Here is a 14,678-nt window from a genome sequence, read left to right as displayed (position 1 = left end):
CAAACAAAAATAAAAACTAAGAGAGAGAGAGTAGATACATGGCTTGGGTGACTAGCTCTGGGCCCCTCCCCTAGCATGCTCTGTTTGTATCGCCGTTTCCAGGTACAGAGTGACGCAAGCAAGCTCGCACACAAAAAGATACCAACAACAGGAAAGCGCTACAGCGGCGTGAATACACAACATGTACAGCAGTAGTTGCGCCACGGCCACATCACACCCCCAACGAGAGGAAAAAAGATGTCTGCTATGCAAGGGAAGAGGTTGATTCGACACTCGCAGTGCAGACGCCTCCACCAAAAAGTCTGCCGCCGTTCTCTCGTACAAAGACGCTTTCGTACATCAGGCGGCGTTCGACGTTTCCTGCCAGTACGCCCAATTGAACAACACGTGAAGGCTACTGCGCTGCTCACGGCCGCACAACTCGTCGTTCACCTCCCTCGCGAGCAGCTCCGTGTCAGGAATAGACCTCTCCCGGCACGGACTTAGCACGTTACTCAGTGCAGCGGTGTACACTCTGTGGCCCATCGTAGGATCAATGCAAAACGGGACGAGCGGTGCGACGTGGGTCGCCAGGTAAAAGACCGCCGTGGGCCTGTCTTCTAGGCTCTGCGCCTGAATGCACAGAAGGCGAATGCGCGCAAGTGACGACGGCTCCATGAGCGCAGCCGCCGCCTCGTACCTCTTCTGCAGACAAAGCAGCTGCGCCGCCTTGCGTTTGTCCATCCCAGCGCTAGTTTCATCGCGAGGGGGGGCAGAACCCGCACTAGCGCGATCTGTGGCCGGCGTGGAACCAAGAACCTCGGCATCCACTGACGGCCTGGGTGCACCTGGATCGCGATTGTGTGGAGCCGTCGATGAGCCCCTGTAGCACTGGTGCTCCTCGTCAAAGGCGGCGAGAGTGTCTGTCAGGCCTCTCCGCGCGAGATACGAGCGTACCATTTGCGCTAGAACCTCCTCCTCGTCTTCCCCCCTATCTTCAATGACAGCCTCCTCGACTAGCGTCCACATCGAGTTGTCTGCCAAGTCCATTTTCTCCGTATCGACGTAAAAGTGGCTCTAGGGTGTGACGTCGCCAGCTAAGTATGAGAGGGGCGCGAACAAAATCACTTCTTTTGTCCCTCATCTTCCGAACGCCTTTCCGTCAGCACTGCTTAAAGAGTGCCAGCGAAATGCGCTCCTTGGCACAGGGCCTTGCCTCCCCAAAGTAATGCGCGAGAGTAGGCTAAAGGATGTGGTAGTATGCCAGGGGCTTTATGCACAAAGGATAGACTTGACTTCAACAGAAAGCGACGATGAACGAGAATGGCGAAGTAAAAAGAGGACAGGAACGCAGAAGTGATCATGAAAAAGAGTATGCACTTTTCTTTATCGAAACGGCTTTTGTTGGTGCACTCCGAAATGCACCCTCTAAAGGAAAACCTGACAAGTTGGCAGGCACGCGACATTACTGCTAGCATCGCGCCGTCGCCTACCCGCCCCCTTCCCAATTTGCCCATAACCTCGGTACTCGCAGACAATCCGTCACACGGGAGGAGAAACGGAAACACCGCCGATGAATTCAGAGCTGCCATTGGTGCCTCCAAAAGGTGCAGCCCCATTCAGGCCGCGGCGTCTCCAGGGTCGCTTAGTCGAGCAGGTCATTTGAATCACTGTCTTCCGATTCGCGGACTAAACAGATATACCCCTCATGATGGGCACAGCTGGCACGTTCGTTCGCTACAGCAACGCTCATAAAGGAACCTCAGCGGGCACAACCAGCGCACAAGCGCACAGAAGAACTATCGAATCACCTCTCTCCACATACAGGAAGAAAAACACCACAGAGCAATCATTCACAAGATGAAAAGCTCACGGAAAGACAGCGATGAAGACTGGAATAAAGCAAGTGAACTGTGCGATATGAGAACAGCTCTTTTCTTTTGAAAGCGAACCAACCTCAGTTACACATCTTTTTCCTGAGTGAACGCAATAGTGAACGAAGTACCTCGAGACATCAATCTTAGCCTCGCAGTCATCACTCTCTTCACTCCCACGCAGCCAAAGGCGTGCCCGCACAGCACCGCCTGAGCTGCTTGGCGGAACAGTATACAGTAACTACCCACGCAAACAAAGGCAAGGCGAAACAAAGCAACCGAAACGAGAGCAAGAGAGCAAAATCAAAAAGCAACACCAGCGGCAGAAGAGACGCCAAAAGGGCTGCGTTCATCAGGTGCAAGTGCGACCGAGAGAAGAGAGGAGCCGCCGTTGGCGAAGGATTAAGAAAGCATTCAACAGCACGAGAAGCATAGAAAGAACGATACGGCACTGAAGAGGAAAAGAAACACACGCACACACAGCGCCAGTTGAAAAATCTCACATTCGGCATTTCTTCTTTACCTTCGCCAAGAAGAGCACGCCGCAAAAAGCATTGAGTTGACAATAGCACTGGAATACGTCGTCGTTATATGTGCCTGTTCCTCTCTGCTTTCCTCACCTCGGCGTCTGTCCTTTTTCTTCTCTCTTTCTCGTCTTCCTCACTTCCTCTGAATCCATTCAGCCTCCCATAATACACACAAGCCCCTCCACCCCTCGTGTTGTATCAGGGTAAGCACAAAGCACAATGAACGGGTAAGCTTGAACCGCACACCGCAGCCAAGGTCCCTTGCAGCGCGACTCGAGCGCATATTCCATTTCACAAGGGCGCTCGGAGAGCTGCAATGGCGCAACCGCATTTCACACTGCCGGTGCGCTGCAATGGAGCTGCAGCTCTGGCAGTTTGCAGAGAGATGCAGCTGTTCACAATCAACGGCAGCGTGAGAAGTTCGGCTTGCATGCAATCATAAGAATGATGATGAGAACAACGACCACGGCGCCGACAATCATGAGGGTAAGCTTCAGGTTCTTCATGCAGAGGTTTCGCTTCAGCTCCGTGGACCGCTGCTGGAACTGCTGCGCCTGATCCGCCAGAGTGGAAGACTTCTCGTGCAGTGTGTCGATACGGTCACCACGCGCTAACACCTTGTCCATGTTGTCTATCATGACATCCACTACCTGATTAATGTCATCATTCAGCGCTGTGATCTTGTCGTTCTGAGGGTTGTTGTAGAACTCCATCTTCTGCTGCAGCAGCTTCTTGCCATTGCGTAACTCAGCGCCCTGTGAACCGACACTGCCGCGAACCAGTGGCTCGACGGCCTCCAGAAACGCGAAAACGGTGCGCATGCGCATGTCACTTGTTGTCACGCACGCCACAATGCGCCCCTCGCCGTTGCTGATATAGTTGTAGTTGACACCGCCATCCTTGTCCTCGATCGTTTTGTGGCGATACTCCTTGGGTGGCACGGTAGCAATGACCTTCTGCATCGTCTCCGCTAGCTTCGGCTGCTCGCCGGCCGGGTGCTCAGCCAAAAGCTTCGTCTCGTCATTAACGCAGCTGTACTTGATTGGCATCTTGCTTCCGCTCCAGCGCACAACGGTCACAACACAGAAAGAGATCCGGTATGGCAATACAGTGCTATATGCAAGCTGGTGTCGTGCGGCGCCAGTCACATGCGCGCACAAGAAAAAAGCCAGAAAAGAAAGCAATAACCAAAAAGAAAAACGACAGCGATGCCAGATAAAAAAGGGGGACAGCTATGTACTCGAATAAGCGAAGGTATCGGAAGCTGCGAGACAGCCATGGTGATACGAAACGTCAGTAGCAGGGGAAAAAGCCAGTGTGCAAGACGTGGCGTACAACGCAATGGACATGAGAAGCGATGGCAGCAGAAGGAGGAGACAATGGTGACGTTCTAGTTGGAAGCTGCGAATAGAGACAGAGAGTGCTACATGGGATTGTGCGCGCACATGTAGTATTGAGGAAGCGCGGACCGTCCGTGCACAGGGATTGAATTCGTCGCATTTCCGCTGTTGCAACGCATTCGATTTGCATCGCGACCTGAATGGCAGCGGCGAGAGAGCGCCAACAATAACGGCAGTAGGGAGCAGAAATGTTTTAGAGTGCATTAGCCACGGGAGAGGGGAGGCCGCAAGGACGTACCCGCCAACGCACAGAGGTGAAAAGAAGGAAAGAATAAAAGCATACGAACTTCATTTAGGACCTCTTCGACCACATTTCCTCGATCCGTGCGCGCAGACAGTTTGCCTAGAAGCGGTACCCACGACCTGGCACCTCTCGTGAGAGCACGCCGAGAAAAGTGGCCTGCTCAACACCTCCTAAAAACACCGCTGATTGCATGGCTATCAGTAAGAGCGCCTCAGTCGTGTTCCATGCGGCAGACGCGCACCAGACATACTTTGCTAGCCAAGCTGAAACCGCAGAGCCACACAGTCTTTCTATGTTGTGCTTTCTCTATGTCTGTGAAAGCGCTACAGGAAACGCGAAGTCACACACATCAGGTCAGTGCTCAATTACCACAGCAGGACGACAAAAAGCAGACAGCGTACCTCTCTCGTGAGCCTGCTGTCATGTTTTCGCGACTCTTAGCAAGGGCAGTTGTAGCAGATGGTAGTGCCGTTTTCACCAGCGGTGGAACAGCCACGGCACACGTAGCTCCAACAGTTGGCACAGTGCTCCCCGCAGCGCTTGCACAGACGACACATGCACCTGGAGCAATGAATCCCTGACACAACCCCGCACATGATGCACGCGTCCTCGGTAGCCCTGCTCTTTTCAATGTACTGGAACCAGTAGTTTTTGATGGACTGCGGAGAGGTGATGTCCCCCAACGGAAACGGCCCGAACGATTTTGGGGGGAGCGGCAGTCCCACCAGCGATACAGACCACGTCCTTGACTGGCTGTCAATGCAAATGTGCGGATAGGGTCGGTGGCAGTCGATAGAAACGTCGAACGGTGAGTGTTGACAGAAGATCTCGCGAAGCAGCTGAGCAACACCGCCTGCCGCCTCGTGCATGATGTGGCAAGGGCAGCGGAATGGTCCGTGGATGGGGCACGGGAGTGGCCGTTCTTCGCGCAGGATCCGCTCTGTGACCGAGGTGCTATTATCAAAATGCAGTGTTACGGTCCCAGAGGCAACGCACGCCACCACAGGGTTGTAAAAAAAGGCCAGACCGGGGAACTCGGCCGAGTTAAAGCGGCCGTGCGCATCCAAGACGTGTCCACGAAGTGAAACGAAAGTGGTGATGTTCTCCCATGCAACCTGCACTCGCACATGTGGGGGGAGGTGCCGAGGATAGGCGTCTACCGCGTAATTCTCCTCGCGGCATCTCTTGCGTGGTGCGTTGAGAAGAGGGCCTTGTAGTGAACCCTCTTCGCGCCCTACATCCCAGAAAAACTCGCTCATCTCAAAGATACACTTGTGACCGCAGAAGCAGCAATATGCTCCAGAGTCTGGGGGCAGAGATCCTAAAAACGTGTGTGTTTCGCCACCCAGCTACGCACAATCGTCGCCGCTCTGTGAAAACCAAGGCCAAGAGCAGAGTTGGAGTAAACGGCCCACGGCGTCTTCAGAGCAGGAGCAGAGAAGCGAAGAGAGGTTCTCAGAAGCTGCTCGTATGGCACCCCAAAACGGAAACAGCGAGAGAGAAACACCGAGCCGCTGTCCATTCTGGCGACCACGGCATCATGAATGTCACGAACACCTTCGCCGCATTTTCACATGGCCTCTTCCAACGCAGAGAAAAAAAAAGCAGAGTGGCGCTAGTGGCTGGCACACTCGGTGTTTGCAATCACGTCTGCTACTTGTTTCTTGTTTTCATCAGTTCAGGTCATATCAAAAGAAGCGCACAGCGTGCTAAGTATCCTCGAGGTGAAACAGAAATGCACTGCAGCCGGCACCACCGCTAATAGAAAAAAAGCCGAAAAAAAAAAGAAACCAAGTCGCCTTCCGGTACGTCGCTCACCCGGCCTCCGAGGGGCACAAGGAGAGAAACACCAGAAAACAGCTGAAAACCAACACAACAAAAAAGAGCCAAAGAAAAAGAAAGTGGTCTATGGAGTCTGAGTTGATGTCTTCTTTAGGCGCGCGCATCCGCACATACACTGACAGGCGTGCTTATATGCAGAAAAGGCGTCTGATACTCTATGAGTCTATGGCCCGTGTGCTAGTTACGGTCACACTTCAGAGGCGGCGAAACGCGGGCACATCAGGGGAAGAGAGCAGAGAAAACAAAAAGTGAAACCAAACGAGGTCGTTTCTGAATAGCTGCACGAAAACCACAAATGTGAACGCACACATGCCGTAATCAAAACGGCGCCATCCTTGCAACCGCGGATGCGCATGTCTTTTTCGGTTTTCTTTCCGTTTCGTGTTGCACAGAACCGTCATCATGCACCACGGCAGGAAAGCACCTACTCGACTTCGCGGGAACGCTTGCGATCCTCAAGTGCTGCCTGCTTCAGCAGCCTCACACCCTCCTCCCTCGCAATGGCCTGGATGCGGCTCATCTTGTTGTGGAAGAAAATGCCGAGCACCTTGTCCGCTACGTCCAGGAGTTCCGTCTTGAAGGTTGCCACGAGGAACTGGCACTCGCCGGACTGACGCGCCATCATGTTCGCTACAGATGTGCGGTACTCCGCATCGAGAGCGGCATCGATTTCGTCAAACAGGTAGAACGGAGCAGGGTCGCAGCGCTGGATCGCAAAGATGAGCGCCAAAGCGACAAGAGACTTCTGCCCGCCACTAAGCTGGTCCAGGTGGCTGACAGGGTTTCCAAGACCAAACGACACCTTGATACGTGCGCCAGTGTACGGGTCCTCCTTCTTGTTCGGCGCGGCAGACGCGACAAGCTGCAGCTCCGCCGAGCAGCTCTCCACACCTACGAGCTGTTTAAAAACCTCCTCAAACTGGTACTGAACCTGCTTGTACGTGCGCTCAATGGCCTCCTCCTTCTTTGCGTCCAAGTGTTCCATCAGTTCGTGAATGCTGTCCAGTTCTTTGGCCAGTGTCTCCTGCTGCGACGTTAGGTCTTTCATAGCCTCCTGGAGGGTCGCGTACTGGTCGACAGCCTTGCGGTTCACATGCGACAAGGCCTTGAGTTTCTCATTGGCTGCCTTCAAGTGGTACATCAGCTTCCCGAGAGACGCCGACTCAAACTTGGCAACCGCCTGAGGCAGCACTCCTAGCTGTCGGATCTTCTGCAGCGCCTCATCGCGGCGCTGCACTAGCACACTCCGCTGCATCTGCGTCCTGTCCGCGACGTCCTTGCGCTCCTGCAAGCTCCGCGCCGCGCCCAGCCGCTTCGATGTCAACGCATCGAGCTGCGACTGCAGCTTCTCGCGCTCGCGAGCTTCTTGCTCCAAGTCATGGTCGATACTCTGCAGCCGCTGCGAAAGCAACTCGAACTCGGCCTTCACAGCAGCCTCTTCTCCACCCGCTATGCTACCGGCATGCCTCGACCAGCTCAGCTCGCGGATGCGGTCAGCGACAACCGCCTTACGCCGCTCCACGTGCCGCGCAGTGTCCTCCAGAAGCTGAACCTCGGTAGCCAGTTGCAGTGTACTTGCCTGCATCTCAGACGACGCCACGCGAGCGGCAGCCACTTCTTCTGTCAGCTGCTCTAGCCTCTTCTCGTCCTCTGGCGTCCATGCGCTCTTGAATTCGTCAGAGAGCTCCCTCTTCAGCTCCCGCACTGTTTCCGTCGCCGCCGCAATGGAACTCTCTACCGCCTTCTTGGTTGCCACCAAGTTCGACTTCAGAGTCGCCAGGCAAGATCGACGATCCTCCATCAGGCGCGTCTCTCGCAACCGGGCATCCGCTTCCCGCTCCGTCGACATGTTCTGATTGCGAAGCGCCTCAAGCTCGTTGAGCACCTCCGTGATGCTCTGCTCCACTGTGGCCACCTCCTGGCACAGGCCGTCCAGCTTTGCGCGTGCTGTCTGACGGTCGGCGGCCAGCTCCCTTTCGCGCTCGCGAAGAGGAAGCTTCATGTGGCGCTTGTCAATGAAGCCACCCGTGATTCCGCCCTTGCGCCCCAGCTGGTCGCCGTCCACCGTGATGACGTCCCACTGCAGCTTGCCCACCATCGTGGCCGCCGTTTCCAGCGAGGCAACGACGGCCGTCCTCCCAAAGACCTCAGCCACCACACCCTTGAAGCGCGTGTCGTACTTGATCTTAGACAGCAGCGGCGAGCACTCCGGTGTTGTGGCAATGTCCAAAGCCTTCCCGCTGCATGTGTCCAACGGGAAAAACGAAACACGGCCAGGTTTCCGTCGCTTGTTCATCTCAGCGAGCAGAATCGTGCTCACCTCGAACGAGTCCACAACAACATTGAAGAGTGTGTTACCCGCTGTGATTTCCACAGCCGTTTTGTAACCGTCCGCCACCTCAATAAGGTCGATCAGCGGACCCTGCACGGCGGCAGATAGCACCGGATTTCTCAAGTCGTGAAGGACCTCTGAAAGAGATTGGAGCCCCTGACGTATATCTTGGCGAACAGCCCGCTCCCACAGCTGCTTCGCGTTTCGCAACTCCTCGTCGAGCCGCTGAACCACACTTTCCTGCCTGTGCACCGACTGCCATAACTGCCGCCGCTGATGGTTTAGCTGGTCTCGTTGGCAGAGTGCGGCCTTGATTCGCTCATCGTGGTCCCGCAAACTCTGATCCACATCGGCAGTAGCCAGATTTGGTGCGGAAATCTCCTTCGACAACGCAGCCGCTTCCTTTTCCACCAGTTCCATTTCACGGCAAACCGAAACCAGCTCTTCCTGCGATTTTCGGATAGAATCTTCGTTTTTCTGTATTTCGCCCCTCACCCACTTGTCGCGCTCCACTTTGCTCCTGAAGAGTTTGGTTCGGTTACGACGCTCCTGCAGCCGCTCGAGAACCTTGCGCTGAGCCTCCACCTCGGCAGCCTTTTTGTTCGCCGCCTCTTCGCTCGAGTGGAACAGTGATTTCTTCTTTTCAATGTCGGCGGCGACCGTCTGGATGGTCGCGCTAAGCTCTCGATCCTCCCTACAGAGTGCCTCAAGTTCCCGGTTGTTGCGGGCAAATCTCCCTGCAGCCTCACTGGCGTCCAGCTCCACAACCGCCTGCTTACTCGTCAGAGCAGCCATATCCTTCGCAACAGCAATCCTCTCCATCTCCAGACGGGCAATGTCGGTAGAAATGTCCATGATCTTCTGCGAGAAATTCGATATTTTCTGCTCCGAGGCTTCGTCGACATCTTGCGATTTGTTAAACAGCGTGGATTGCTTGTTCCACTCTTCCTCCACCTTCAGCAACGCATCGTTTGCCGCTTCCAGCTCAGAATTGAAAATGCAGTACTCAATGCACTTTTTTTCCCGATCCGCCTCTTCGTACTGCTTCAGCTCCGCCGTCTCGGACTCCAGCTCCTTTAGGCGCCTCTGCAGCTCCCCGATCGACTCTGTGATCTGGCCTTGCTTTCCCTTCGTCTCCGCAAGGATGTGCTCGCTCTCCGCACGTCGCGCATCGTACACTTTCGTCCCCGCAACATCCTTGATGAGCTGGTAGCGCTCTTCCTCGCTCATGTTCACCAAACTCACAATCTTCCCCTGCTCCACAACATAGTAAGGGTTGCTGGAGGAGAAGCCAGCACTCTCCAGAAGCTGGTGGACGTCAGACGCCGAGAACTTGCGATCGTTCACGCGAAACTCATCCTGCTTTAGGCCGATCGTGCGGCGAATCCGTACCTCCGGCTCCTCCGCACGGCCCGGAATGACAAGCCTACCATCCGAGTTATCGAACACGATTTCCACAAAGACAGACAGCGCCGGCCTCCCACTGCCCACGTGAAAAAGTTCCTTCCGCTCTGCAGCGCGCAAGTTGGCGAATTTCTCGTTCAGCACAAACTGAATAGCGGCAAAGAAGTTCGACTTTCCAGAACCGTTCTTGCCTACAATCACGTTTGTTTTGGGGGAAAGTCCATCTGGAAACGATTGCTCGCGATAGGAGCGAAAACCGGATATGATAATGTTCTTGATGAACATTTCGTCCCTCTGCTCTTTGTCTTTTCTTTTATCTTACCTTTTTGATGTCCAGCTCTCTTCTCGAAAGGGTACTCTATGATTTTCACTCCTCCGTGAAATGATGCTCTATGAGGCTTCTCAGAAAGGACGAAGACAACGAAAGCGAGGTGTAGAAAGGACGTAAGAGATAAGCACCGAAAAACCTGGCTAGAGGCACTAACGCAAAGCATACTTTCGCAAGGGCATTCTTCGCAGCTCCATCACGGAGCTTCCCAAAAAGTCTTTCATCAAACCTCCACCTTTCGCTAATTGTGCTGAAGGAGAACCAGAGACTTACAACAACACGAGTGCATGAATAATAAATTCTATTCCGGAAAAAGCTGTTTCACACAGTGAAAAAAAAGGACGCAGGCACGATACACTAGGGGGGTTCAGATGGGTACGCACACTATATTTTATGTTTTAAGTATTCAAAAAAAAAAACGTGGTTGCCACAGATTCCCTTTCCACTAACCGACGCTGCTCGACCACACTAGCGTCTCTTCGCCTTTCCAGATACAAACACGGACCTAAAACTCCTCTTCTCCATCAAGAAAAAATGTTTGAACAGATAAAATCCGCTAAGCCACTGTAAAAAAGGTCGCTTGAACAACGACAACAAGCAGTGCAGATCCCCTCCCTCCATCTCCCCACAACGACATATCGTCTCAGTGCTCCACCGACGGTCCAAGAAAAGAAGGTTCCTCTTTATACTTTTACCTTTTTTAATTAAAAAAAAATGCTTTGAGATATAGCTTTTCTTTCGCAGAGAGCACCTGTCCACATGGAAAAGCAGATATGTACACAATCTAGAAAAAAAAATATCTAAATCATTTATACCTCGCACACGTCCAACGACGGTTTTCACACATCCTCTACACAGCAGTGTATAACTTTTACGAGACTGTCACAGAATCCAGAAGCTTATCCTCCTATGAAGCGATTCGACAAAAATTTTCATCCAGGTGACGTATGAATTCACCATTCTTCTGTACACTTGAGTAGGGCAGAGACACTGCACTTAACGAGCACACCTTCATAAATCTACTCAGCGAGGACAGAACAAGCCTTTGCTCAGAGACAGCGCCGGAAAGACGCTCTGCAAAACTATATGGCAAAATAAACAAGCCTAGCAGAAAACCGAAACTGTGAGTGTGACTTTCACTACGAGCGATACACACCACCGCCAGCATTCGAAATGGCGCTCGCCGTCACCTGTGCACTTAGCTGATTTTTTCCACAGACCGGCACACAAGAGAAGCCGTCGCTCAGGAATACCTGTCAGAGTCGGCGCCGCAACTGCCAGCCTGGCATCCCTTATCGAAAAACCTGCACTCAGCGTCGAAGTTGCTGCAGCTCCCATCGCAAAACCCCCATCATCCGGCAAGTCTCATACGAACACAAGAACAATGACAGCCCTCACCACAATAGTTCAATCCTGAGAACAGCGAACGCAAAGAATACCAGTTTCGCTCCCTTCCACCCGCTGTGAGCAACTCTATGCTACACAAGTGCACGGAGGCCTCAAAAGCACATACAACATCCCGCTCGGCTTCCAAAGCCGAGCCTCACAATCGTCGACGTACGGGTGAGTACGCACGTCTCCTACACGTAGAGGATAAGCACTACCTGCAACGGCACCAGAATCGTCCAACTGACAACAGCAGAAATTGGATCACAAGGACATGTCAGAAGAATTAGGTGTACAAGTCCTCACACGAGTTCCGCTAGGTGTAACTCGCGCATCAAGATCATCATTGCCCTTTGAGGCACGAATCAGCATCCCAGTTCAGTGTAGAACAAGCTGATGAGCACTAATTACCTTTTCACTTCATCTACAGCCGAACAGGTGGCAGACACCATATCGCGGGCAAAAACGCACAGGCTCTATCTAGAGACCACTCTGACACTAGGTTGCAGCAGCAGCTTTGGAGGCGTAATTGCACACTAAAATATCCCAACTAGTATTAGAAGAGAGCGAAATAATAATAGCACAACTTCCGCGCGCGCACGGCACTGAAAAGAGTGATGGCATGAAAAAGGCCGGTGGGAGGGGGGTGTTTTTCCTTCAACTAACACCATGGTGCTCCTCAAAGCCGCCTCGTAAGAGATTCCGTCATTATTGGTCCCTTGCGCGACACAAGGGTATCACATTGCCCGATATATGCCCATGAAATAATAAACCCACTAGGCAGTTAACGACATTAGAGCCGGCAGCGTGTCACCAACTGCGGTGCAGGCGGGAGGAGAACAGCCATGATAACGCTTCATACGTGCTTGTTGAAGCAGCAGCGCTGCGAAAGGTGCTCGATCCCGCAAAATGGAGACCACCAACACGCCGGTGGACCCAACACGGCTGCAAACTTCTGTCCTCACGTTTTCAGCATCCAAATCGCCGGCTGCAAAATCATAGTCGCCCTTTTTGAAACTGGTGTCGCTTGCAGATGTGCAACGCCACACTGCAGCACCGCAAAGCTGAGAATATGAGCCGCAGCCCTCAGCTAAACATATAATAACGCAAGGAATTCCTACGCAGTGAAATCACTCGTGAGCTATCAAGACGACAGGCAGTGGTGTTTCCCAACGGACAAGGCCACGCACCACCAACTACACCGGGACAACGCCTCTGGGAGTGGTCATGGGTACCAAACAAAAAAAACCAGGAGAAAAAAAAACTTGCTAATGAGCCAACTCCTTACCAGTACCGGCCGACGGCACCTTTTCCGACCACCAAAAAAACCACTGCGTCACCAAGCTCTCGCCGTAACAGTCCCCCGATGCACGGCACAGAAAAGCAGCTCTGATAGAAAAAGGCTATGCACTACTTCCTCACAGAAAAAAAGATGGGGGATAGATCATTCCTTTACACCGATTCACACCACCGATGCACATTCTCGAAGGAGCGGGTCAGGGACAAGAGCGAGGGAAGGGTAGAATACGGGGGCGGGAACGGGTACGCGTTAGGGTTCTTCGCTCCACTGATTCCTTGCACAGCGACACCCTCTCCAACAGGACGGGGGCGTGACGGTGTACTGGTGTACTGGTGTACTGGTTAGGGTTAGGGTTAGGGTTAGGGTTAGGGTTAGGGTTAGGGTTAGGGTTAGGGTTAGGGTTAGGGTTAGGGTTAGGGTTAGGGTTAGGGTTAGGGTTTTTTTCTCCACTGATTCCTTGCACAGCGACACCCTCTCCAACAGGACGGGGGCGTGACGGTGTACTGGTGTACTGGTGTACTGGTGTACTGGTGTACTGGTGTACTGGTGTACTGGTGTACTGGTGTACTGGTGTACTGGTGTACTGGTGTACTGGTGTACTGGTGTACTGGTGTACTGGTGTACTGGTGTACTGGTGTACTGGTGTACTGGTGTACTGGTGTGCTGGTGTACTGGTGTACTCGTGTACTGGTGTACTGGTGTACTGGTGTACTGGTGTACTGGTGTACTGGTGTACTGGTGTACTGGTGTACTGGTGTACTGGTGTACTGGTGTACTGGTGTACTGGTGTACTGGTGTGCTGGTGTACTGGTGTACTGGTGTACTGGTGTACTGGTGTACTGGTGTACTGGTGTACTGGTGTACTGGTGTACTGGTGTACTGGTGTACTGGTGTACTGGTGTACTGGTGTACTGGTGTACTGGTGTACTGGTGTACTGGTGTACTGGTGTACTGGTGTACTGGTGTACTAGTGTACTGGTGTACTGGTGTACTGGTGTACTGGTGTACTGGTGTTCTGGTGTACTGGTGTACTGGTGTACTGGTGTACTGGTGTACTGGTGTACTGGTGTACTGGTGTACTGGTGTACTGGTGTACTGGTGTACTGGTGTACTGGTGTACTGGTGTACTGGTGTACTGGTGTACTGGTGTACTGGTGTACTGGGTAGTGGTGGACTAGTGTACTGGTGTAGTGGTGTACTGGTGTAAGGGTTTTTTTGTGTACTGGTGTCCTGGTGTACTGGTGTACTGGTGTCCTGGTGTACTGGTGTACTGGTGTACTGGTGTACTGGTGTACTGGTGTACTGGTGTACTGGTGTACTGGTGTACTGGTGTACTGGTTAGGGTTGGGCTGGGGTGAGGGTTAGGGTTAGGGTTAGGGTTAGGGTTAGGGTTAGGGTTAGGGTTAGGGTTAGGGTTTTTTTCTCCACTGATTCCTTGCACAGCGACACCCTCTCCAACAGGACGGGGGCGTGACGGTGTACTGGTGTACTGGTGTACTGGTGTACTGGTGTACTGGTGTACTGGTGTACTGGTGTACTGGTGTACTGGTGTACTGGTGTACTGGTGTACTGGTGTACTGGTGTACTGGTGTACTGGTGTACTGGTGTACTGGTGTACTGGTGTACTGGTGTACTGGTGTACTGGTGGTGTACTGGTGTACTGGTGTACTGGTGTACTGGTGTACTGGTGTACTGGTGTACTGGTGTACTGGTGTACTGGTGTACTGGTGTACTGGTGTACTGGTGTACTGGTGTACTGGTGTACTGGTGTACTGGTGTACTGGTGTACTGGTGTACTGGTGTACTGGTGTACTGGTGTACTGGTGTACTGGTGTACTGGTGTACTGGTTAGGGTTAGGGTGAGGGTTAGGGTTTTTTTCTCCACTGATTCCTTGCACAGCGACACCCTCTCCAACAGGACGGGGGCGTGACGGTGTACTGGTGTACTGGTGTGCTGGTGTACTGGTGTACTGGTGTACTGGTGTACTGGTGTACTGGTGTACTGGTGTACTGGTGTACTGGTGTACTGGTTAGGGTTAGGGTTAGGGTTAGGGTTAGGGTT

General features: G+C 53.0%; 4 protein-coding genes across 4 annotated transcripts; all 4 read right to left on the bottom strand.

Annotated features, from left to right (window-relative positions):
* Nucleotides 1–339: 339 nt before the first annotated feature.
* On the bottom strand, nt 340–1,029 carry LINJ_08_0040 (conserved hypothetical protein; the record flags this gene model as incomplete). Its single annotated transcript, XM_001463308.1, has 1 exon — nt 340–1,029. The coding sequence occupies one exon, from the start codon at nt 1,027–1,029 to the stop codon at nt 340–342; it is 690 nt and encodes a 229-aa protein (XP_001463345.1).
* Nucleotides 1,030–2,781: 1,752 nt separating this feature from the next.
* LINJ_08_0030 (putative vesicle-associated membrane protein) lies at nt 2,782–3,429 on the bottom strand (the record flags this gene model as incomplete). Its single annotated transcript, XM_001463307.1, has 1 exon — nt 2,782–3,429. One exon carries the CDS (start codon nt 3,427–3,429, stop codon nt 2,782–2,784), a length of 648 nt encoding a protein of 215 aa, XP_001463344.1.
* Nucleotides 3,430–4,461: 1,032 nt separating this feature from the next.
* On the bottom strand, nt 4,462–5,283 carry LINJ_08_0020 (conserved hypothetical protein; the record flags this gene model as incomplete). Its single annotated transcript, XM_001463306.1, has 1 exon — nt 4,462–5,283. The coding sequence occupies one exon, from the start codon at nt 5,281–5,283 to the stop codon at nt 4,462–4,464; it is 822 nt and encodes a 273-aa protein (XP_001463343.1).
* A 1,007-nt stretch (nt 5,284–6,290) lies between these two features.
* LINJ_08_0010 (putative adaptor complex protein (AP) 3 delta subunit 1) lies at nt 6,291–9,887 on the bottom strand (the record flags this gene model as incomplete). The annotated part of the gene is made up of 1 exon (XM_001463305.1): nt 6,291–9,887. The coding sequence occupies one exon, from the start codon at nt 9,885–9,887 to the stop codon at nt 6,291–6,293; it is 3,597 nt and encodes a 1,198-aa protein (XP_001463342.1).
* Between the last annotated feature and the right edge of the window lie 4,791 nt (nt 9,888–14,678).

Source organism: Leishmania infantum, chromosome 8 (genome assembly GCF_000002875.2).
Source record: "Leishmania infantum JPCM5 genome chromosome 8".
Classification (NCBI taxonomy): Eukaryota; Euglenozoa; class Kinetoplastea; order Trypanosomatida; family Trypanosomatidae; genus Leishmania; species Leishmania infantum.
The sequence above is the reverse complement of the archived record's forward strand: the minus strand, read 5'-3'. Positions and strand labels throughout refer to the sequence as shown.